The 24,305-nt window shown below is 41.5% G+C and overlaps 1 protein-coding gene across 1 annotated transcript in view; it reads left to right on the top strand.

Annotated features, from left to right (window-relative positions):
• COL6A5 (collagen type VI alpha 5 chain) overlaps positions 1-24,305 on the top strand; it is a 117,033-nt gene that overhangs the window by 72,528 nt on the left and 20,200 nt on the right. The window contains exons 29-37 of the mRNA XM_037143925.2: positions 1,011-1,073; positions 4,239-4,274; positions 4,387-4,423; positions 7,650-7,661; positions 8,578-9,065; positions 11,552-11,645; positions 12,187-12,846; positions 15,385-15,475; positions 20,336-20,547. Of these exons, the coding sequence (XP_036999820.2) occupies positions 1,011-1,073; positions 4,239-4,274; positions 4,387-4,423; positions 7,650-7,661; positions 8,578-9,065; positions 11,552-11,645; positions 12,187-12,846; positions 15,385-15,475; positions 20,336-20,547 (1,693 nt within the window). The remainder of the gene's footprint in view (positions 1-1,010; positions 1,074-4,238; positions 4,275-4,386; positions 4,424-7,649; positions 7,662-8,577; positions 9,066-11,551; positions 11,646-12,186; positions 12,847-15,384; positions 15,476-20,335; positions 20,548-24,305) is intronic.

The following is a 24,305-nucleotide window of genomic DNA, read 5'->3' as shown; positions in this document are numbered from 1 at the left end:
TTTCTGTTGCAATAATAAATGTGGGTTATCATTCCATCCCAAGGACACCTGAAATGTCACTTCCTGGCTGTGTGATCTTCAACACACCTTTTCAGGGTCTCTATTTCTACGACTTGAGAGTTGAACTTAATGGCGGGAAAGGTCATTTTCAGCTCTGAAAGCCTGTGGTTCCATGACTCTGAACCATTATAGAGATTTACAGAGGGGTAACTGGCCATTCCAAGGCTTGTCAGTGCGTTCCAGGCTTTTTCTACGGCACTCGTGACAGCCCGGAGTATCGATCCTGTGAGTGGAAACAAAGCTGACATCTTTCCACTGTCCACTGCGGGTTTTCTGACAGTCCCACTACCCACAACCAAGGTCATCTGGGGTAGCCATTGTGATACCTTAAAAGGAAGGCTGTTGAGATCTCCTAATTAGTGAAGTGCAGAGCAGAATGTTATATTTATTTAAAAACAAAACACTGAGACAAGCGATTCTTTTATTTTAAACTTTGAGTGTAATAGCTGTGTCATTATCAGCGTGAAAGAGTTGCAATTCAACAGATACTTTCTGTCTGGCTGGATATATTTCATTAGCACCCATATCCATCACCTTCTGATATGGGAATGACACAGGCCTCCCCAGCCCTCTTATGTATTGGGCGATGATATTTTATATTTGACCCTTTGCACTTGGGAGGGTTTTTTTTATTAGACTTCTGTGTGCCCTAGTATACTGGCTTTCTCTCTTTCCTTCTTTCTTTTTTAGCACCAATCCTAGCTTATAACTATTTTAGATTTAAATGCACAGCCAGTGCCAGAGCTAAGTGTATCACTAAATGAAGATGCTCAAAGGGAAATGGATGTTTCCCAATGATTAAAATGGCTGTTCATATTACACGTAAGGAACTGACTTGAATTAATTGTTGTTTTCCCTAACAAAAATACTTTTAATTGTAAGGTCTCGTTGAAACAGTCGTAGTCCCATGGCTCGATGATGTGGAAAGTAACCCCTGTTTCTGTCTGCAGCTCACTGCGGGTTTGAGAGGGGTGAAGGGATCTCGAGGACCTCACGGACCTCCTGGGCAGAGAGTAAGTGTACGCATGCGATCTAAGTCCCATACATTACACTGGTTTCTAGGATGTTCAATGGAACGAGCACAGAATTTAGAGTCAGAAGCACTGGATTCAAGTCCAGATTCTGCTTCCTGCTGGCTGTGTGTCCTTGGGCCAGTCACTGGGTCTCTCTCAGTTTACCTCTAAAATGGAGGTGACGTATCCTGTGATAACAACCTCAAAAGATAGCTGAGAGCATTACATTCTCACAAGTGAGCAGGCTTTGGAAACTGTAAAGTTCGATGCAAATATCAGTTATTACTGTTATGTTTTTCCTGATGTTTAAAAAATAGGGATGAAATTGCATGAAGTATCCTGCAATATTCCATCATGCTAGGCAAGTTGATAGAATTTCTCCAAACCATTGGAACTGGCTTCCTATCCTCAACATTTGAATCCGGGAGATATATGGGCCGCAGATGCCACAACTGTTCTGGTTGACACCAGCAGCACAGACTGGGGTGCTTTGGCATTCAGCGGGCACTTCACTGATTATCGAATGAACTTCCCACTGCAACTTCACACTATGATTCCATCGAAAGAGAAATGTCACCTCTGGAAGCATACCTGGGCAGTCAGGCCCATCTCCCTCTGATGAAATACCCATCTCTCTGGATTAGTCTCTCCACGTTATTATAATGATTTATTTGCATGCTCTCTTTCCCCTAATGAGCACCGTCAGGTAAGAACTAAATGTTGCCAGCACCTGTGTTGCATGTAGCAGGCGCAGGCAGCATTGTGCAAGGAGTGCAAAACTGCTTACTTTGTTTTGTGCTTTGTGAGTGTGTTCTGACTACCTGAGGGAGTCCTCCTACTTGGGACTTTATAAGGGAAACAAAAACGTGGGAGTTTGTGGAAGACTGAATTCATAGTAGAATGAGAATCAATGAGCTATAATGGATATTCTGATACAGTCTTTTATTTCTTTTGTATTACCTGGTAAATATTCTTAGTCATGTGGGTGAGAATCTAGTCTGTGAGCCAGTCGCCAGTCTGGACTTATCTCTTGTCCAGATTCTGGAGCGCCCATATTTTGCTGGTTTTAAACTTGTCCCTGCTGATCTGAAAGAATGTGCCTGCTTTGTCTCAGGCCCTTGATCCTCAGCTTCTGCTTGAAAACTTGCTCAAAGTTACAGTTCAGTCCTTTAGAACAGACTCTCTGCAGCTCCAATCCTCTGCAAATTCTCGGCTCCCTATCCTATTTACTAGCCAGAAGCTGTTCCTCTCTCTGTTTATGTGGCTGTGCATGCTTCTCTGTTTTCTGCCCTAAGTTGTAAAGGGAAGGACATGAGTCAGCATCCTTTAGTGAGAGGCATAATTTCCTGATTTGGGTCAGGAAGAGAACAGTCTCCCATGGGTAGAATCGCAGATGCCGCAACTGTTCTGGTTGACACCAGCAGCACAGACTGGGGTGCTTTGGCATTCAGCAGGCACTTCACTGGTTATCGGATGAATGGGTGGACAGATGACCCAGCTGACATTCAGAACAAAGATTCTTGCTCTGACATTCATGGTTGAGCAGCTGGGGAGCTGGTGGAATTGCATGAGTATGAGCTCGTGATAATAGCATTTTCTGAAGCCAGCATCCTAGCTGCCCAAAGGGAACCGTGTGAGCAAATATGTTAATAACCAGCTGCCAAGGCAAAGCCTGATCCTAATAAAAGGAAGGAAGAAGAGGAACAGAGGAAAGCTGAAGCTGTCAAGAAAGGCCGGCCTTATCTCAGGAACCTTCTTGAGTCATCTCGCTAATTACCATATTTTGCCATGTATCATGTGCACTTTTTTGCCCAAATTTTTGAGGGAAAAATAAGGATGCACATTACACACGGGTGGTACCTGAAATACTTTGTATCTGTTCTTGTGTTTTATAATTATTTGTTACATAAAATTTCTTATACCATAATATGCTCAAAAACAAATGCTAACATTCCTTTATAATACAAAAAAACTAAGTCTCTAAATAAAAATAAATATTTAAGTTAAAAACTGAAAACAAAAGATTTTTTTCCCTGAGCGTTTGGGCCCAAAATGTGGGTGTACATTATACATGGGAGCACATTACACACGGCAAAATACGGTATCTGTACTCCTTTCTCTTACAACCTATCAGCATTTATGAGCATAGTGTCTGCTCTTCTTTTGTGTGATGCTCCTTGTCCTGTGTAATTGTCTTCAGTTCTTTTGCATCTGTAGAGGCTGTAGGCTGCTGCTTGCACTTGAAACTCCGTGATTTGTCATGAACCTGTACCTCTGAGTTCTCAGTAAATTCCTCTCCTGACTGCCATGCTTTGGGAAGTCTGTCGTTTACAATTTTAAGTTGTCTAGTGAGAAGTGCCTTCTAAGAGTTATATCTTTAGTAAAAATATCTTTAAGAAATAAAATAATTCAGTTTACTCTGGGCAGACTTTAGCTTTATTGATCTAACACGGACACAAAAAACTCTTACATGGGGAAAGAGCATTGTAACCCACCAGAAGAGGAATCTTCATCACTCTCTGCCAGCGGTGCTCTCAAGAAAGAAGGTTTTCCCCCACCATGGATTTGACCCCATTTACCCTTTTCTACGGCCCAACCCCCCTTTCCCTCTGGTAACTGTTGGCTGTGTCTGTGAGTATTTGTTTGTTTGTCTGGTTCATTCATTTGTTGCTTTCAGTTTTATGTCCCATCTATGAGTGAAAGCGTATGGTTCTTGACTATTTTTTATCTGACTTATTTTACTTGGCATGGTATTTTCAAGATCTATCCTTGTCGCAAATGGCAGTATTTCATCTTTTCTGTGGCTGAGTAGTATTCCATTGTGTGTATGTGTATATATATATATATATATATATATATATATATATATAATGTCTTCTGTATCCAGTCATCTATCAAAAGACTTGGGTTGTTCCCACATCTTGGCCACTGTGAATATACATGTTGCAAACATTTGTATTCCACTATTTTGGAAATTTCCCCAAAATAACCAACTTAGAGTCATTCAAGTTCAGATATTTCTGTCTTTCTTAAATAAAATAAACACATGCAAAACATCATTTTTAACTTAAAAAAAGAACGAAGACTTTTTCCCCTCTGCTTTTGTTTTGATATTAAAGACTCCGGTTCATATACCAATAACCTTATTTGGTTTTGTTTTCCTAGGGCCCTAAAGGCATGGCAGGGACGCCTATATATTCTGTATGTATCTCCTTATTCATAAAAGAAAACCCAACCAGTCCACTGGAAAATAAATATGGCCACTTGGAAGTCACTGTGCTCATGTTTCTATTCTCTATTTTTTTATTTCTAGCAATGTGAGCTGATCCAGTTCATGCGGAACCATAGTCGTGAGTATCTGTGGGTTGGGAAAGGAGAGCATCAGTGACTGGTGAGGGTGCTTAGGATGAAGATGATGTGGGTGGGCAGGACCAGTCGGCTGAATTCAATGGTGGAGAAGGCAGACACCCTCTGCCACAGGTTTGTTGTGAGAGCTTGCCGTGGGAACAGCTCCCATCAAAGGTGGGAGATAAAGGGGTATAAGTAGTGACGTGTACTTTAATTTAGCTCATGAGTTGCAATTCATACAGGAGAGAAAACATGCCCATAGGAAGCAATTAGAGACCAACTCGAATGGTGTGTGAATGAGCTCACACATTTGTATAACAGTTATGTGCAAAGTTGGAACTGAGAGAACATGGTATTAAAGGGATGAACATGGGAGTTTGGGGTTCCTTGGTTTGTTACTTAGTTAATGAAAGCTCCTTGGATGGGAGTAATTGAATCCCCACTGTGAGGAGTGATGGGAAGTGGCAAGACAATAGTTTCAGCAAAGGGAAAAAGCAGAAGTCAACAAATAGAGGGGTTGTCTGTGGTTAGGAAATAAGGAGATAAGGTAGAAAACACCCAGTAATCTCATTTCTGAAAATTTATCCAAAGGAAATAAAGCAAAACAAGGAAAAAATTATAGGTATAGATGAATGTTGGAATATTCATTAGAGCAAAATAACTGTACACTTAGACTCTATACTTATAGAATAATTATGTTATGGTGCATTATCTTCTGAGAAAATATTAAGCAGATATGGTTTTATAAAGATGATCAGAATCGGAAAAATATTGCCATTAACAAACATAAAATTAAGTTGGATCTTCATTTTCCATATAGGTAAATATAATACATACAAATAAATAGTGGAGGCAAAGGTATAAAAGTGTAACAACTTGTGTTAGGGTGGTAGAATTTTAGGTGATTAGTCTTCATGTTTGCATTGGAGTTTATAATCAGGCTTACACAATCACAACCAGAAAACTATAAAATGGGAAAATCAGAGACTTGACTGAGGAACACTGGATGAAAATGCACCCGTTGCAAGCATGTGGTGAGGACGGAACAACAACTGAACCAAGTTTAAAATCCCTTTACGGCCAGACAGGGAGAGGCTAAGTATCACCGTGGATCAGGAGGCAGAGGAGGGGCTGTAAAGGGTAATCGGCTGGTAGGAAAATGTGATGACTTGAAACATCTTAGAGGTAGAGTAATGTTGTGTAGGCCCTGAAGTGAAGCGAAGTGCAGGCAGCCAATGAAATGGGCTGTAAAAAGGTGAGAGTCAGGGAAGGAGATTCAGATGTAGTCACTCAAGTGTCTGTTGTCCTTAGAGCCACATGGATGGATGAGGTTCCAAAGAATGGGAATCTAGAGAGATGGAAACGGAGCCCCAAGGGATAAACTCGGGGAGACTGAAGGACAGAGAATGGCGTTGCACAGATGAGTAAGTCCTGCCAAATGCAGGCAATTCGAAAAAGAGCAAGAAGAAGCCAGTGCAGAAAGGATTCAGAGGGAAGGGACCCTGTGAGGGGAATAGCTGGAGAAGTAGCAAGGCTCTCCAGCAGAGGGAAGAGGGGAGAAACAGGCCTGGGGTCACAGGGAGAGGACAAAGACAGAGCCATGGTAGGGGAGAGGAGTGCGTTGTCAGACTCCTTTCAAGGTGTTGCCGGTTCTCAGTGAAATGAAGGGATGCCTTCCCAAGAAAGAACAAAGGAGGTGGAAGGAACTGGGTCGGTGAACACCTGCCCTTGGAGGGTTTAGGATTTGAAGGCAGTTTTCCAACACTGAATGAAAGGAGTTAGCTGGGAAATTAGGGGGCCAGGGCAGAGTGGTTGGCTCTGTGACCAGGCAGGTGCTGATCGGTGAGCATGAAATTCCAGAATTCGGATCTTAGATGGGGATTTGGGTGGCAGGTCTTTAGAGCTAATTCAGGTGAACTCACTTTATGGACAACATCACTGAGGCCCTGCATGTTCAGACTCCTGCTTAACACGTTGGTTCTTCACATCCTGCAGCAGCTCTTTGCACACAGGGAGGAGGGCTGGGTCCTGAACTGGTGGCTAGGACCCTAACCCCAGAATAAAATAAGAGATCTAGGAAGCTGGGGGGGATGAGAAGAGATGAGCGTTGTTGAGAATTAAACAGGAGGACCCAAATGATTAGAGTTTTAGGGTAAGAGGCATAATTGAAGAGAATTTCTATTAAAAAATGTAAAGAGAAACACATTCAAAGAGGTCAGCTAGTTTCCCCTAAGTCACCCAGATTCAAACCCAGACAGGTGTGTCTATTTCCAGCTTCTAGCCTTGTAGTGGGGTTGGAGGTTAACAAATAAAAAAGTTCTCTGGCAAAAGAAAAGGCATCTGTTTCAGGCCTTGTGATGCAGAGGAGGCTGTGGGTTCTATGTGCTGTCTGCTGGCAGAGGCTAAGGACAAAAGATGTCAATAGGCTTGTTGGGAGGGGAGCCCAGCTGTGGGGCAGCAGGATGGAAGGCCCGTTTGTTGTCAGTGCTAAAACTGGCTTTCATCATATTGGAGTGACTCATTTGCTTCCTAGGAACGGAGTAAAATAAACACAAAAATTGTCAGGCCTGTGCTTGCTTAAAGATTTCCCCACTTCATCTGACAGAAGAAATCACTTAGAGAAACCAAATGCCATTCTGCTCAGGAGAAACCCTTAGGAGGCGGGGAGGGGGAGGGGTTCCCTGGTCTCTCTAGATCTAAAGATAACTCACGGGAGCTGCATATTTAGCAGAGACAATGCCATTTGGCAATCCTCACAGTATTTATTGCAGGGAAATAGAGGTTCCCAGGGTGTTTATCAGGAAAGAAAATAAAACCCCATATTTTAGCCTTGCCTTGCCGAATGATGCTCAGAAGGCTGTAAGAAGAGATATAAAACAAATTAAACGTTAGCTACCTCACCATTTAATCAGAGGCTCATCTATTCTGCTTCTAAGACAAGCGATCAATGTTTCAGGTTTCAACCAAAATTCTGCTTAAGTCTGCTGGCCATGACTCACAAGGAGAAAGGGTCAGAAGTTTCACAAATGAATGAAATTCTGTGCACATCTTTCTCCAGCCTCCAGCCTTCAGCCTTGGCTTCTTGTAACTTGGGTGTTAGCTTCATGTGCACTTACAGTAAAAAAAATATTAAATTTTGTTGAAATTTTTATTGTTTTGGATTATTTTTAGTCTGTGTTCCAAAAATATAATCAAATCTTCTCTCTTTCTCTCCTCTCATTTTTATAGCCTGTTGGAAAGGTGAGTATTCCTATGATGCTATGTTTCTTGCTGAAATCATTACGATGTTCTGAAAAGACCAGCTTGAAAGAAACTCTCACCCCGTGGGAATAAGGACGTCTTCCTTCTATGTAGACACTTCTGTCTTGATTTGGACTGTGGCTGACCAGGTTGTGTTGGACCTGATTGTAAAATGGGCCCTTCACTCTATTGTTCTCTACAGGTTCTGCCCCAGTTCACAACTCAGTTTGTTCATGGAGTGTGCCCGTGTTGCTGAGGGACTCAGTGACAGGGCTCTCCGATTGGCCATATTCTGGTGCCCTGTTTGCTGCTTGACCCCATGGACACCACCTTCTTGGATAGGCGATGCGTCCTTTATTCCCTCTGACCCGCACTCATCTCAACATTTACCCTCCACTGGCCAACCTGACTCTGCCATGAATGGTTTTCCCGGGGCCTACGTCACAATCAGTGTTGCAGGGTGCCTTACATCCCTTGGGTGACATTGCCAATGAAGCCAGTTATGTCAGCTTCAAGGGCTCCTGGTCTCCTAGAGGCCTGCTGAAGTAAGCCCACAGGGTCTTGGAACTTATTACCAAGTATGGCACCATTTACTTTAATTCTGAAATAAAACAAAAACTTTGGACCCGTGAGTGCCCTATAAAACTCTGTGATTTAGAATGAAGTTTACCAGGCACCCTGATGGGTACTAGGAAAGAAAGGCTGTGAAGTCTGCACTTTATATAACCAAATTTTAGTGCTCTATTTTTATGCGACACCTTCAAGCTAAAATGTTGGTACCTCCAGTTCTAGAGTAGTATGTAACACTCGAATTTTCCTAGACCTTGGTGTGAACCAGCCTTACTGGAGTAAAGGGATGGGGAAAGACTTATGATCCAGCAATATAACTTAATACTTCTGTTTCTCATTTTTGTAGAAAAGTGTCCGCTATATCCAACAGAGCTGGTATTTGCCCTGGACCAGTCCTATGGTATCACAGAACAGAGATTTAATGAAATGAGGAATATCATCACTTCAATTGTCAGTGACCTTAACATCAGGGAAAATAACTGCCCTGTGGGAGCAAGAGTTGCTGTGGTGTCCTATGATTCAGACACCAGCTATCTCATCCGTCGGTCCGACTACCATAGCAAGAAGCAACTCCTCCAGCTTCTTTCCCAAATAAAATATAAAAGCCCCACAGCAGCTCCAGACATTGGTAATGTGATGAGATTCGTGGCCCGGAACATTTTCAAGCGGACATCTGCGGGAGCCAACGTGAGGAGAGTTGGTGTGTTTTTTAGCAACGGGCAAGCATCCAGTAGGTCATCCATCATCACGGCCACCATGGAGCTTAGCGCCCTGGATATCAGTCCAACGGTCTTCGCTTTTAATGGAAGGGATTTTCTTGATGAGGCTTTTGGGGTAAGAACTTCTCTTGGCAACTTCTTCATTTTTAAGGCAGTAGTACTACCAGCGGGAAAGGAATGGTGGGGAGTAGGGGGAGATATATGGCCTCTTCCATCCCTCTGCAGTGTACATGGCTGCATTGTTGGCCTGCGAAATCTAGTATCAAATAGCAACAGAGTCAACAGTAATTGCAACCACGTTTGCTCAGCTCTTGCTATGTGCCAGGCACTGTCCCTAGAGATGGACATGCACACTCATACATTGTCATAACTCTCTGAAGTCAATGCCGTTGTTATCACCATTTTAAAATGAGGAGACTTATGCTGAGTGAAATAGGCCAGGTGTTGAAAGACAAATACCATATGATCTCACCTTTAACAGGAAGCTAAACGACAAAACAAACAAGCAAGCAGAATAAAAATAAAGACACCGACAGAGAGGACAAGGGAACAGTGACCAGAGGGAAGAGGGAAGGGAATTTAAGGGGGAAAAAATGGAGGGATTTGGAGGAACAAATAGGAAGGACACAGGGACGAGAACTAAGGGGGGTGGCAATGGGAGGGAGGTGGGAGCACAGGGCGAGGGGGGGGGCTGGGATGGGAGAAATAGACAAAAAACTGTACTTGAAAAATAACTAAATAAAATTATTTTAAAAAAATGAGGAGACTGAGACCCAGACAGTTTGAGTGACTTCTCCAATTTTGTACAGCTACTAAACGGCTACACAAGGTTCGACCTCAGGTCTGTCTGATTGAAAGAGCTGAGAATACGGTGTTCTACCAGCCCTCTGCTGATCTGTGTCTCCAACCTGTCATCTGCTCCCTGTATCTCATTGAACAGCTGGTCTTAACCTGTGGTGGATGGAGTTTAGGGAATCTTTGAACCTCCAATGTATGAACATGATTCCCAGGAGAGGCTCTTTCCCTTCTGGAGCCACAGATTCTTATGCAATCTATGCTTCCTCTCCCTACTCACCACACTGAAGAACTTCTCCATGTATTGTTCTACTATTTTTAAATATGTTCAAATTATCCATGAAATACATGATTCTGGACTTGTGTGAAGCCATCATGTCACACAAGAGATTATAAAGCTCTATTTTCATACAAATACTCATATTTCTACTGTAAAAAATAATGGTGATAATCAATCTGCTCATATCACATCCAAGAATTTTTTAGAAATAGGAGCCACTGGGAGAATCACAGTAGATCCTGACGGAAAGGACTTTAGGAAGTCAGTTTTTTCCCTGAATATAATTATCTTCCTATATAATAGATAATTGACTTATTTGTTATGTTATAGTATATGACCCCAAACAACCATGTAAGGTAGAGATTTTATCTGTTTTGTTCATCTCTGTGCCCCTGGCACCTAGAACAGTACCTATAATATTATAGGCATTCAATAAACATTTGTGCATAAATGAACTGTGGTTCACTCCTATGGATAAACCTCCTTGATTTACCAAGGCAGCATTCAGTCTTTACATGGGGGACCAAGAAGGTCAAATACAAAGCAACACCCAAAGCATCCAACTTCATAAAATTACTTTTATGAAATGTAGTAAATACTGTCTAACCATAGGGTGAAATGATTATTATATTTCCAAATGCTCATTTCACACTTCACAGAAAAACAGAGAATGTGCCTTTCCTAACCCTTTACTTCCCCAGTGGAGATGGAGAAAGAGCATGAGCATGTTTGTGGGTTGAGAGATACCTTCCTCACTGTCTGGGAATGATAGATTTATTTTACTGCAATAAAAGCTTCTGTCTTGCATCGTGCCTCACACAGTAAATGCCCAATAAATAGTTCTTGACTCAAGGAATGAGTGAATTAATTAATTAATGTTACATATTGTCCATTCCAGTGAGTATTCAAGCACAAAATGTAATCAAGAAACACAAAATCAGGCAGTGTACTAACAAGAATTTTGCATAGACTTAGTATCTGCTGTCAACTGCCTTTTGAAATACACTTAACTGGAATTTGTGAGTGGGAATTCCACTGGCCGTATAGAGTGGGATTGGGGTGGAAATGGTTGGAATCACTACTTTAAAAGGCCAAAGAAAACTTAGGAGTGTAAAATTTCCGTAGGACCCAACTTCAGAAGCTGGTATGTGGTACTCGATCAGCTGGCACATAATCAGAAGCATGCAGAAATTCAGTGCAGAGTCGCAGGCCTGGAAATAGGAGTGAGATCTTAATACCTGCCGCATCTGATGGACCTGGTGGTTATCCTGTGGCAGTTTTCTCATCATAAAATAGGGATGCTGACGCCTGCTTTACATTCTTCTTTGTGTTATGTTCAGGATAGTAGGGGGATTGTGTACATACGTGTAAACATGCACTGGATAGAGCAAAGGCTATAATACAGGATCATGGTAACTAGTGGGGTGTTTTTCAAATTAGTCCTTAAAGTGGGTGCACAATGGCTTCCCGATAATGACTAAAGAAAACGAACAAAGCAGCACATGCTTTTTGTTTTTTCAATACAGTTCGACGACACTGGGACATTTCAGGTGATTCCACCTCCTCCGGATGGGCAACATAGATCATCAGAAAGACTTTGGCGCTGCACCCTTTGCTATGGTGAGTCCAGTGGAAGAATTTACTGTGCTGACACACTTAAATGTCCCCTGGATGAGTTATTGAAGCTGGCTTTATCAGAGATTTCTCCTTTTCATTGCAAGTTTTGTCTTAAGTTTTCCTGCTTTCTAATACCATACATCAGGGTTTCAATCTCTGTAATGTTTGCAGTTTCCACAGAATGTGAAAATTGGCTTAGAAGCTTATTTCAACTGATGTGGGTTTTCTTGGAGCCAGTTGGGTAGTTTGTATCAAAAGCCTCTAAAAATTGAAAATATTTTCTGAGTTGGGACATGACTCAAATTTTAAGTGCATATGCTGCCCACATCTGCTTCGAACAAAGGCCTTCTCAAATTGTCTACCCATTGCTACAGAAGTGTTGGGAGGTGGAAAATTCCTCATTAAATCAAATGATGTGAGATCGAAGAAGTATTGGTCAGATTATTAATTCTTGGTAACCGGTCACTGAATCACTTGAAGATTTCCAACAACAGTCTTGTGCCAACATTAAACCAATGATGCCTCTCTCTCTATGTATTTTCAGATAAATGCTCTCCAAATACTTGCATCAAAGAGGTGCTTTTACCTGAAAATTCCCACATGGATGTAGCTTTCGTCTTAGACAATTCTCAGAATATAGCAAAGGATGAGTTTAAGGCTATAAAAGACCTGGTGAGCTCAATGCTTGACAACTTCAACATTGCTTCGGACCCTTTAATCCCAGACTCTGGGGACAGGATTGCCTTGGTGAGCTATTCTCCTTGGGATGGCTCTAGGAGAAAGAAGGGTGCAGTAAAAACAGAGTTTGAATTTACAACTTACAACAACCAAGTCCTAATGAAGAACCACATCCAGAATTCTCTCCAGCAGCTAAATGGAGAAGCCACCATGGGCCATGCCCTACTGTGGACCCTAGAGAATCTCTTCCCAGAAGCACCCAACCTGAGAAAACATAAGATCATCTTCGTGGTCTCAGCTGGAGAAAACCACGAGAGGAGGGAATTATTACAGAAGGTGGCCCTGAGGGCCAAGTGCCAAGGCTATGTCATGTTTGTGATTTCCCTGCGCTCTCCACATAAGGACAACTTGGAGGAGCTGGCCAGCTACCCACTGGATCACCATCTGATACAGCTTGGGAGAATTCATAAACCAGATCTGGATTATATTGTGAAGTTTTTAAAGCCATTTGTATACACAGTCAGACGTGAGTTGCTATTTTGTTTTTCCTGTTGGTTTGAATGAATTAGTTTGTTAATAATAGTGATAACCTAACTTGTTTTTGTATCTGTAGCTAGCCCAAATATATGAATTAGCCTGCCGGTGAGTTGGGGAAAGGGGTGGGGCTTATTTGATTATGCCTGTTTATACCTTGATCAACATGTGGTCAGGCCTTCCTTTTTCATGACAGGATGTCTCTTAGCCAAAAGCTTGGCACTTTAGAAAGCACAGGATCACTTGGAGGTCTCCTGAGCCACAGGTGCTCAACTAAAGGAATTTTAGCCGCTCTTAGGTGGTCTTCAGGATGAGCACTTAAATAAGAGTTTTCTCTGCTACAGCAGGATTTTTTTCTAGCCTTGGCCCACCCTGGAGACGTATGTGAGGGTGTAAGGACAGCCCAGGCCTGTGCTGCTCCCAAAGAGTGTGAGCATACAACACGTAGCTGTTGGAAGGCGGGTTCTGATGCAGTATGTCCAGGGTGGAGGCTGAGATTCTGCATCTAACAGTTTCCTGAGGGGTGTCAATACTCTTGTCCAAGAAGGACACTGAGTAGCAAGGCACTCCAATGTCACCAATAAATAGGTGCTAGTTCACAAACTGAGCTACGAAGAGAGAAATACAGAAATGGAGAGTAAGCATCTAGAAACTTTTAAAGCAGCAGGATTTGTCTTATTGAGTCGGATAACAAAATGTATCAGACTGCAAAGGATTAGAAATAAAAATACCTTGTCCTTCACCACAAGTGGCTTGAGAAACACTCTTTCTACAGCCGTGGTTTTCACCTGGGGATAGTTTTGCCTCTCAGAATGAGTTTGTAAAGGTCTAGAGACATGTTTGGTTGTTACAGTTGAGAGAGAGGATACCACTGGTACCTAGTGGGTACAGGCCAAGGATTTGCTAAACATCCTACAGGGCACAGTACACCCTCCCAGCCCCCACAGCAAAGAAGGATCCAGCCCAAAATTGCAACAGCAGTGAGGTTGAGAAACCTTGATCTAGAGGATCCCAAAGAATCTGAACCGAACCTGCTCTTTCTGGAGACCTGCCAGGTTTAGCATTATGTCCTGTTGAAACCAGTCCCACCCCCTAGAATTCCAAAGTTGCCCTGGGGTTTAAGGAATCTCCTACACCTCCATAGTGACTGTATCTTGGGACTTCATTCTTCATTGCAGAGAGAGCTCTACCTTTCTTCTTTAGCTCATATTCGATTGAAGAAGCAAATAATTGCCCACTTGGGAGTATCATGTTATTTCTTTAAATCTAAATGCCTTCAATTGTATGATGTATCATTACATTATGTAAAAAGAAAGCAAAATGCTTCCGATTAAATGTTGACAGTAACTTTCCTTTTAGAGCATTTTATTTTATAGTAATTAGAAGAGTTCTTTTAGACAGACCATCATAAATCACTTGTGCCGTGAAATAGGCAGCCCTGGAACTTCTTATTCAGAATTTGAGTCTTGTGAGCTGTTTCTTGACTCAGAGTCATTGCTGTTCACCCTTTCCCATTCATTATTGTTCTTTGTGCCATTAAGATTGATGTTGATGCAGCACTTTCAAAGGCTATAAAATAACTCAAAGCTGGGCTTGCTGGCCTCTTACGTGGCTTTGCAATTATGTAGCACTTGCTTACTTTTGATTTCCACCTGAATGGCATTGCTAAAACATCCAGTTCACTGCCCTCCCATAACCATTTGGTTTGCAGGGGTTAGAAGATTCCTTTCCTAATACTTCCGGGAATTTTTTAAATCACTGACACCAGTGCTGCAAGATTTGGTGCTGGCACGTTTGCCGGTCCCGCACACAGACAACTGCCTCATAACTCCTAACTCACTAACCGTAACTGACAAATGCAACTGATTAAAAGGCATAGTCTCATTTTAAGGAAATAGAGAAAAAACTGTTCGTCTTAGAACCAGGAAAATATGATTATTATAAAACTATAAACAAGGCTTCCTTTAACTAAAAAGTATTTGTTTCCCTGAATGTGGGGTGAAATGGTACACTCCTCAGTAGTTCACGGATTGTAGAACAACAATGGCAAGGCGTAAAGGGATGCATTTAGGTCAGTAAGCCAAAACCCTTTCTGTGTTTCTTTTCTTCTTTGAAATCAGAGTTAATTGGCACAGAAGTAGAATCATGTAATAAAAAAAAATACCTTTTCTGTATTTGATTCGTTAGCATATGTCTGAGTGGAAAAACTTTGCAGAGTCGGAGCCAGATCTACCCTAGATTCTGTTAGCCTGAGTGTGCAGAAGCCGTAGATCTCCACATCACAGTCAACTCTTGAATGAACAGTTTGAGGAGGTCCCTTCCCCTGATCCTGGTCACTCTAGCTTGCAAAACACTCTAAAATCAAGTTCTAAATGCTGTTTCTAGTTGCTGCTATTTTCTGTTTTCGCCCCAGCCAAATTTTGCTGAAATGTTTTAGTGACAATTGAAGAGGATTCCTGCTGGGGTTCTCTTTACCTAGCTTACACAATTTCTAGTTTAAAACTCTAACTATAACTTTGCTCTCTGCTAGGAGGATTCAATCAGTACCCGCCACCCATGCTTGAGAACGCCTGTAGACTCATCAATTCACAAGAAGAGCAAGGTCAAAATCTCCGTTTCCTGTGAGTTAGAAAGCTCTTGCATTTACAAATGAGGGTTAATGGACTGCTGGGCGTGTGACTGGCAGTTGGCAGGTTATTAGGTTAAGGAAGCTGATATAGTCTCTGAAGTAAAGGCTCTGCGTGCATTTCATTTTCTGTAGCAGAAGTTAAATATCAAGCACGCTTTCTGGATTGATGTTTTTAAAACAGCCTCGTGAGCCTTATTACAATGTTGCCTCTAAATTCATGGTTTCCTCAGAAATTCCCATGTTGAAATGTATCTGAGAATTTAGAAAGCCCAGTGTAGCCTCAACCCACCTCAACCTCACTTCCCATCTCTCCCACCATGAGCACTGAGTTTCAGCCACGCTGGACTCTGGTTTGCCTTGTGTGAACTATGGACTCACCTCCTGGGCCTCTGGTCCTGCTCCCTAGGACCCTGTCCCTTCCAGTGGAAAACCACCCATCTTTTATGGCCCCGACTGAAGCTGTCTCCACCTTGAGGCCTGTCTTTACTTTCAAACAAAATGCATAATTTCTCCTTGTTTGTGCCTTTTTAAAAAAAATCCTCACCTAAGGATATGTTTATTGATTTTAGAGAGAGAGGGAGGGGGGTGGAGAGGGAAGAAGAGAGAGTGAGTGAGACAGAGAGAAACTACAATGTGGGATCCCGTAAGCACCCCCAACCGGGGATTGGACCGCAGCCTTTCCATGTACGGGACATACTCCAACCAACTGAGCCACCCGGCCAGGGCTGTTTGCACCTTTTTTTTTTTTTTTTTTTTTAAGATTTTATTTATTTATCTTTAGAGGGGAAGGGAAGGAGAGAGGGAGAGAAACATCAATGTATGGTTGCCTTTCATGCATCCCCTGCTGGGAATTGGCCTGCAGGGAACTGGTCTGCAACCCAGGCATGTGCCCTGACTGGGAATCGAACCGCGATTGTCTGGTTCGCAGGCCCGTGCTCAATCCACTGTGTTTGTACCTTTTCATAAATGTGTTAAGCTTATTATTACAATTTATCCCAATGTCTTGTCTGACTAAAGTCTGGGGCTACAGGATTCAGTTTCATCCCCAACACAGAGCAAAAAAAAAAAAACCCAACCCACAATAGAGTTGTACATGTACATAATTTTCCTTAAAACTAGATCCTAAATACAAATAGAAATAACTAATCTGAATGACTCTTGAACCTCAAACAGAATGAGAGTGGCCCATCGGGCTGCTCTCTGCTTCTCTCTGTACTTCCCTGATCTTGGATGCCAGACTGGAGGCTTCTGAAAGTCCCAGGTTAGGGCCCTGACTCCTCCAGCCTCTCAGATGGCAGGCAAGCTAGAGCTTCTCAGAACAGACAAGGTCTCTAGCAGCCAGAAGCAAAAAAAACAAAAAAAAAACCGGCAGGATGAAAGTGCCTCTGAATTCCTGTGAGTCCACGTTCCTGTAATGCTTCCCTGTAATATTGTAATGCATTCCTGTAATATTTCATTTACTTGGCGGTTTAGCAAGGAAGTGTCTGACAGCCATCACCTTCTGAGGGACAATGTAACACTGGTGTCAAGTGAAGCATGATGTCACCTTTCCCAGCATCGGATAAGTCGTAAACCATTTAAAAGAAAATCAAGTCCTGCAGAACTCCCAACAAAATATTTATAATGTTATTTAAACATATACAAATAAACTACCCTATGCCTATAGTTCTTATGCAACTATTGGACCAAAACAATTTGTGCATCAAATCCAAGCCAATGCAAGAAGACACAATTTTTTTGTCTTTGTCTTATTTTAAAAATTGTTTTGTTGTTCTTCATTGATAGTTTTCCCCATTTTCCTCCATCAATCTCCCCTGCCCTGCCCACCCCCCAGCTCCCATGTTCAATCCTCCCCCACCCCATTCATTGTACAGGGGTCCTTTTTTTTTCTTTTTTTAAAATACATTTTATTAATTATGCCATTACAGTTGTTCTATTTCCCCCCTTCATTCCCCTCCATCCTGCACACCCCCATCCCCACCATTCCCCCCCTTTAGTTTATGACCACGTGTCTCAAGTTCTTTAGATTCTATATTTCCCATGCTATTCTTGCCCCCCCCATGCTACTTATTTTCTGTACCTTCTCCCCCCTTCTCCTTCTCCCACCCCCCTCTTACCCTCCATGTGATCTTCATTTCTATAGTTCTGCTCCTGATCTAGCTGTCCTCTTAGTTTGCTTTTGTTTTAGGTGTGGTTCTTAGTAACTGTGAGTTTGCTGTCCTTTCACTGGTCATCTTTTTTATCTTCTTTTTCTTAGGTAAGTCCTTTTAACATTTCATATAATAAGGGCTTGGTGATGATGAACTCCTGGAATTTGATCTTATCTGAGAAGCACTTTATCTGCCCTTCCATTCTAAATGAAAGCTTTGCTGGATAGATCAGTCTTGGATGTAGGTCTTTGGATTTCATGACTTGGAATACTTCTTTCCAGCCCCTTCTTGCCTGTAAGGTCTCTTCTGAGAAATCAGCTGATAGTCTGATGGGAACTTCTTTGTAGGTGACTGTCCCCTTAGCTCTTGCTGCTTCTAGGATTCTCTCTTTCATTTTAATCTTGGCTAATGTAATGATGATGTGCCTTGGTGTGTTCCTTCTTGGGTCCAACTTCTTTGGGACTCTCTGAGCTTCCTGGAATTCCTGGAAGTCTATTTCCTTTGCCAGATTGGGGAAGTTCTCCTTCATTATTTGTTCAAATAAGTTTTCACTTGTGGCTGTTCCTCTTCCCCTTCTGGTACCCCTATAATTCAGATGTTGGAACTTTTAAAGGTGTCCTGGAGATTCCTAAGCCTCTCCTCATTTTCTTTTGAATTCTTGTTTCTTCATCCTTTTCTGTTTGATCATTTTTTTTCTCCTTCTGGTCCACTCCATTGATTTGAGTCCCAGTTTCCTTTCCATTACTATTGGTTTCCTGTGTATTTCCATTCATTTCATTTAGTTTAGCCTTCATATGTTCCTCTAATTTGTGGCTAAAATCAGCCAGTTCTGTGAGCATCCTGATCACCAGTGTTTTGAACTGTGCATCTGAAAGCTTGGCTATTTCTTCATCACTTACAGTTATCGGCTTTGGGGCTCTGAGTTGTTCTTGAGCCATGTTTTGATCTGTTCTTGCCTGTTAGGTAGGAGGAGCGGAGCCTTAGATTTTCACCAGGGCGGGGCCACCCAGGTCACTGGTTTCTGATGCTGTATGTGGGGGCGGGGCCAGAGAGGACAATGGTGGCTCCCTCTGCCTCTTCCTGCCACTGGGGCCTGCACAGTCCATCTCACTGCTAGCTCCTTCACTGGTTTATCTGCACACGAATGTGTGACCGGGATCAGCCCTCAGTGGGTCCCACACCTTGCAGTGGGTCCAACACCTTGCGCTCTCAGTGGGTCTGCCCGCTTCTCCACACCTGGGATCCGTGCCCAGCTGCTGGTGCACCTGGGTCTCGCAACCGGGTGAGTCTGGTGGATCTTTCCTGCATGGCCCCGCTCTGCTGCTGGCTCTGCCCCTCATACCGGTTTGGCTGAAGGTTTCATTATTGTCGGACTTCCATGTAGTTCAATTTTCTGTGGTTTGGCTGTGTTTTTGTTGCTAAAACTTTGTTGTTTTAAACTTGGTTTTGGGAGAAGGCGCAGTGCTTCCACCTACGCCTCCATCTTGGTGGAATCCAGGGGTCCTTTATTTAGAAAGTTTTTAGTATTTTTATTTTTAATTTTTTTAATTGTTGTTCCATTACAGTTGTCCCACCTTTCCCCCCATTGCTCTCCCCTACTCCATGGATCCGTTATACACATGTTCCTTGACTTGACCCTTCCCCTTCTTTCCCCAATTTTTTTCCTCCCCCCACCATCACTGTCAGTTTGTTCTTTATTTCCATGTCTCTGCAAATTTAAAACCCTAGTTGAATGTAATGGATGATTCTACTTTGCCAGAATAGAATTCCTGAAAACTAAAAAATACGATATGGGTACAATGACGCATGCTGTGGAGGTACGTGTGCTTTTGGGTTGCCCACCTCTCTTGGGGAGGACTCAGCTCCTCCCCATCTGTCTTCACCTGCACTGCTGTGCAGTGACCGTTCAGCCTGGGTGTCCTAGAATCATTTGGCTTTTACTTGGTGTGAATGTGTTATTCATATACGTGTATTACACCTGACTTTTCTCCTTTCTTTGTTAACTCTGAAGAGTTAAAGTAATACTAGTGGGTGACATACACCAGTATCAAATACAAATGTAAACATGGACATTGAAATGTATAGCTTATTTACATGAATTAAATAACAGTAAGCTTATATTGAATATGGTTTCTATCATCATCTAAATAAAAAGTATTCTCAAATTATCATGGTGAACACTTAAATGCCTAAGAATATAAACATAGGGACTATGAGTATTTTAAGAGGTGTGATGTCAGTGAGATATATTTTACATAGTCTTATGCCTCTCAGAGCAGTTCTTGGTAAATTACGTGACTGTTTTTTACATGATGATTATTATCAACCTGAGACATTATTTGCTTGCTACAAATAACCTATCATTGACTTTCTTGTCATGTACCTAAAACTCTGTGGCAAATCAAACTTGGTTTATTCTGAAGAAGCACTTCATAGGCTATAAGCTGTTCATAGCCTATGAAGGATAAGCTATAGGATAGAAAAGGAAGGATAAATGGGAACTTTTAAATTTACCAGTTTATACTTTTAAAATGATAACTATAATCAATATTCATGAACTACTTGATGGAAATAAGTTTAGACTTTTACCAATCATTTTTCTAAGATATAACTAAACAGCTGCATTAATTTTGATGTGATATTGTATTTGTATTCTCCAAAGTTATCTACACTTATCTAAAGCTTTCCTTCTTATCTCCTAGAGTCACTCCGGAGCCACACCAGATTTTTCTAGAAGAGGAGAACATCTACACTGACCAGGAATTAAATGCTGAGGCAGACTCATCTTTCATGCTGGATGGCAATGGAGATGACCATGTGGTTCCCACTCCAAGCCAGGTGTTAATGCCACCAAAAGTAATGGTTAAATATGAAAAAGATCAGGATTCTGAAGAAATTGGAAGTCTCACTTCTGGTAAGAAAATGAAAAGTTACCATGGAAATTTTTAGATAACCAGGTCCTTGTCTTTTAACACTAGTAAAGAAACAAATACATTAAGGCTGGTCTCTAAAGCAACTATTTTCAGGTTCAAAGTGGTAGCTGCAACCACTCCTTTTATTGAAAGTGAACATTTAAATGGTGATATAAGCTCTAAGAAATGTCCCTGACATTTCTTATCAAGTTTAAAGTTTATCTGGATCCCATAAGCATTGATAAGAACATTAGGAGGTTAGTGGGACACAGAAGAAGGTAAAGTGAGAACATTAAATGACTTTAAAATTTGGCCTGGCCAGCGCCCCAGAATTCATGATTGTGTGATTTCATATGAGTTACTTTTGAGAGACCTGGCAATGACAAAGCATCAACTCTCCCACCGCCTCCTCTGCACACCTGAATGGCAAAGCAGTAGCACCTTTTGTCAGGATTCAATAGTCTAAAGCAAGTCGGATACGTAGGGTATTAGTATTTCTATGAAAAAGAATGACATACTAAGCAGACTATTCAGCCATTCCATCTATGCAAGCGGAATCTCCCAAAATGCTCCTTAGACCAGAAGGCCAGCATGTGAAGTACCGTGTCATCAGTGCCGTGCGTGCTGTTAGAATATGCAGGTTAAAAAGAAAGAAGGGCCACTTTCTTGCCCATTAGTCATAAGAATGAATAGTGTTTATTCTCAGTAGCTCCTGAGATAAATTTTCTTTTCCTTGGGTTCAACAGCAGGAAATATCCCTACTTGTCCCCCTATTTCTGAAGTATAAACATTTGAACTTTATCTTTAAAACAGTCAAACTTTCTGTAAAGAAATACATCTCTATAAAAGAAGCTAGAATTAAGAATTAAAAACTCAATCATTAGTTTAAAAATCAACCTTAAAAAAGAGGTAATGCAGTAAAACTGAGTGTATGTAGTACCGTGGCGTTAAGGTACTCCAGTGTGTATATTTTTTGTTAAAACGGCTTTTATTGTCATATAGACATAGTTTAAAGGAGAAAATAAAATATTTGTTTTTTTAATGGGTGTAGTTAATGCAGGTTGTTTATTTTAATGATATGGAAATAATGACAGGCCTGAAGGGACAGGAATTTGCAATGGTTCGGTTTAAAAGAAAGAGAGAAGTTGCTTTTGGCTGTGTTACAATAACAAACTGTCGTTTGTGATAGTTTTATTAGAGGTAAGCATTCTAAAGTCTAACCATCCAGAAATGTGAACCTTTTTAGGAAACGCAGATATGACTGGATATTTCACGAACTGTAGAAATGATCCCCGAAAGCACAGTCCTATGACTGGATATTTAAGAAAGTCATAGGACTATGCTTTAGTCAAAAAAACCCCCACAAAAAACAAAACAAAAACTCATCTTTGCAACCATCTTTAATGACCATTGTTCAGTAATAATAGAAAGACTTTTTATTTGGTTTTTCAGATGTCTGGGAATCAAGATACCCGTAGCTATCATAAGATCCAATTTGGCTGAAGAAGTAATTGTTCGTGGCTCTAATAAGAAAAAAATGTACATTATCAGTTACTCCCACCCCGCCCAGTTCCTTCTGGGTTGAAGTGTGCTGGGAGTTCCGTGAGGATTATGTCAGGTTGTGGCAGCCTGGAAACAGTGAGTCTCAGACCTAAGGATAATATATATTTTTTATCCTTTAAAATAAACCTTAGTCTCTGATCATAAGTATTGTCTAGGGACTTTGTGTTATTCCCCCTTTTTCCCCTTAAAATCACCTTTAGCCAACAGCCAAAATCTACTGAGAACTTTCTATATAATGTGCCATTCTCATGGAGGGTAAATTGTGGCTCTAATATTTTACTCAGTTGCTAACAGTTGAGCATTGATAAGTTCCAGATGTACTGCACAAATAAAAAGTTGTTAATCTGCATAAGTGCCTCCATATGTTCTGCTTACTACTCATTTATAATGTGATTCTTTTGGCTGATGGCTGATATTTCTGCCCTTGAACTGAAAATCTAGAGGGAAAGTCAAGAATTATAACCATTTAAGAAACCCAGAGTCCTGTGGGCTGGCAATGAGTTGGGTACCACCCTCTTTTACAAGAAACACAACTACTGTTTTTATGCCAATGCCCCATCTTCTTCTCTGCTCCGTTTCCCAAGTTCATCTTCAATGCCATCGCCTTTTCTACCTATTCAAACTCTTTACAGGAGCTCAAGGACAATCTCTGTCTAAATCACTTAGAATAGAAGTCTTTCATTAGCAGAGATTTCTAAGCCTTCCACAGAACTACTGCTTCACATTTAGAAGTGTGAGGGGGCAGGAAAAGCTACAAGCTTTAAAACCACCATGGGTAATTTCTGTATGTCCTCAAGTTCGAGATCCACTATCCCAGTGATTCACAAGGTGTGGTCCCTAAACCATCAACATCAGCATCTCCTGGGAACTCATTAGAACTGCAGGTTCTCATCCCAGACCTACTGAACCAGAAACTTGGGCTGAGGCTCAACAATCTGATTTAGCAGGCAGCACAAGTGATTCTGACACATGGGAGTCACTACTCATTCCACCACTTTGGTGTGCCGGGTTTGCTCTGTGTTCTCAATGGAGCTGAAAGCAGTTGGTATTTAGCATCACAAAACAGAAGAGAGAATTTGTTGCCCAAGGGTTCCAGATGCACTGCGTTACAATATCATTTTGCTCATCGAAGACCACTGAACATTTCATCCATCCATCCATCCATCCATCCATCCATCCAAATGTCTCACTCATAGTTTTAAGCAGTTGGAGGCCTTAGGATGACTTCAGCTGATATTCTTTTCAATGAATTTTATTGAGAACCAATTTTAAATTAGAAGCAACAACACTTCCCTCTTTGAGTGAAGCTGGGATTGAACTCAAGGCAATTTGCACAGGCTTTATTTTACATTTTTGTCTACCTTTAATCTGATTCTCATCCACAAATTAGCTCTTTTCTAAAAGCCAATATGTCTTTTGACTTTGAATGAATCATCGGGTATCAGAGTTGGAATGGTATTTAGTGACCACCTCTTGCAAATTCATCGAGGGGCACCTGCCCTAAGAGACACTTTGCAATGTCTAGAGACAGTTTTGTTGTCACAATTGGAGGGTGCCACTGGCTTCTAGTGGGCAGAGACCACGGATGCTGATAAGCATTTTGCAGTGCACAGGACAGCTCTCACAACAAAGAATTACCCAGTCCAACTGTCAATAGTGAGAGAAACCCTGTTTTGTTTTTTATTTAGAAGAAACTTCATGCCCCCACGGTAATGGAACTAGAATTGCAAGGGCGGAAGTGGTGGGTCCTACACCCTGTGGACTGTCTCTCTGTTATACTCTCAAAATTTGCTAATTTAAAAAAAATTATGAAAGTACCATTACACCATATAAAATTTTGGTATGCTGAGTCCCAAATCAAACAACTTAGCCAGCTGAGCTATTTGTGTGGTATGGAATATATGCTTTGCTTTTTCCCTTGGCATATAGGTTTACCTAGTTTTATTCAACTGCATATTGTGCTTTTCATATATAATATTGTCATACATTTTACATATTGCTTCAAGCTTCATACTGATTCTTCTGTGTGTTTATAATTTACTTTTAATAAATGTGTGTATTTAGCTATTTGCCTCTTGTTGAACCCATAGCTGGCTTCTAATTTTGCTGTCATGCAGTGAACTGGAATCTATAGTTTTACTTCTGCTAAATTTAAACCTGTACTGGAATTAAAGGCAGCAGAATTGGTGTCTGAGTC

This window comes from Artibeus jamaicensis, unplaced genomic scaffold (assembly GCF_021234435.1).
Source record: "Artibeus jamaicensis isolate MK-2021 breed Jamaican fruit bat unplaced genomic scaffold, CSHL_Jam_final contig_519, whole genome shotgun sequence".
Taxonomy (NCBI): Eukaryota; Metazoa; Chordata; class Mammalia; order Chiroptera; family Phyllostomidae; genus Artibeus; species Artibeus jamaicensis.
Note: the sequence above shows the minus strand (reverse complement) of the source record. Positions and strands in the feature narration are given on the sequence as shown.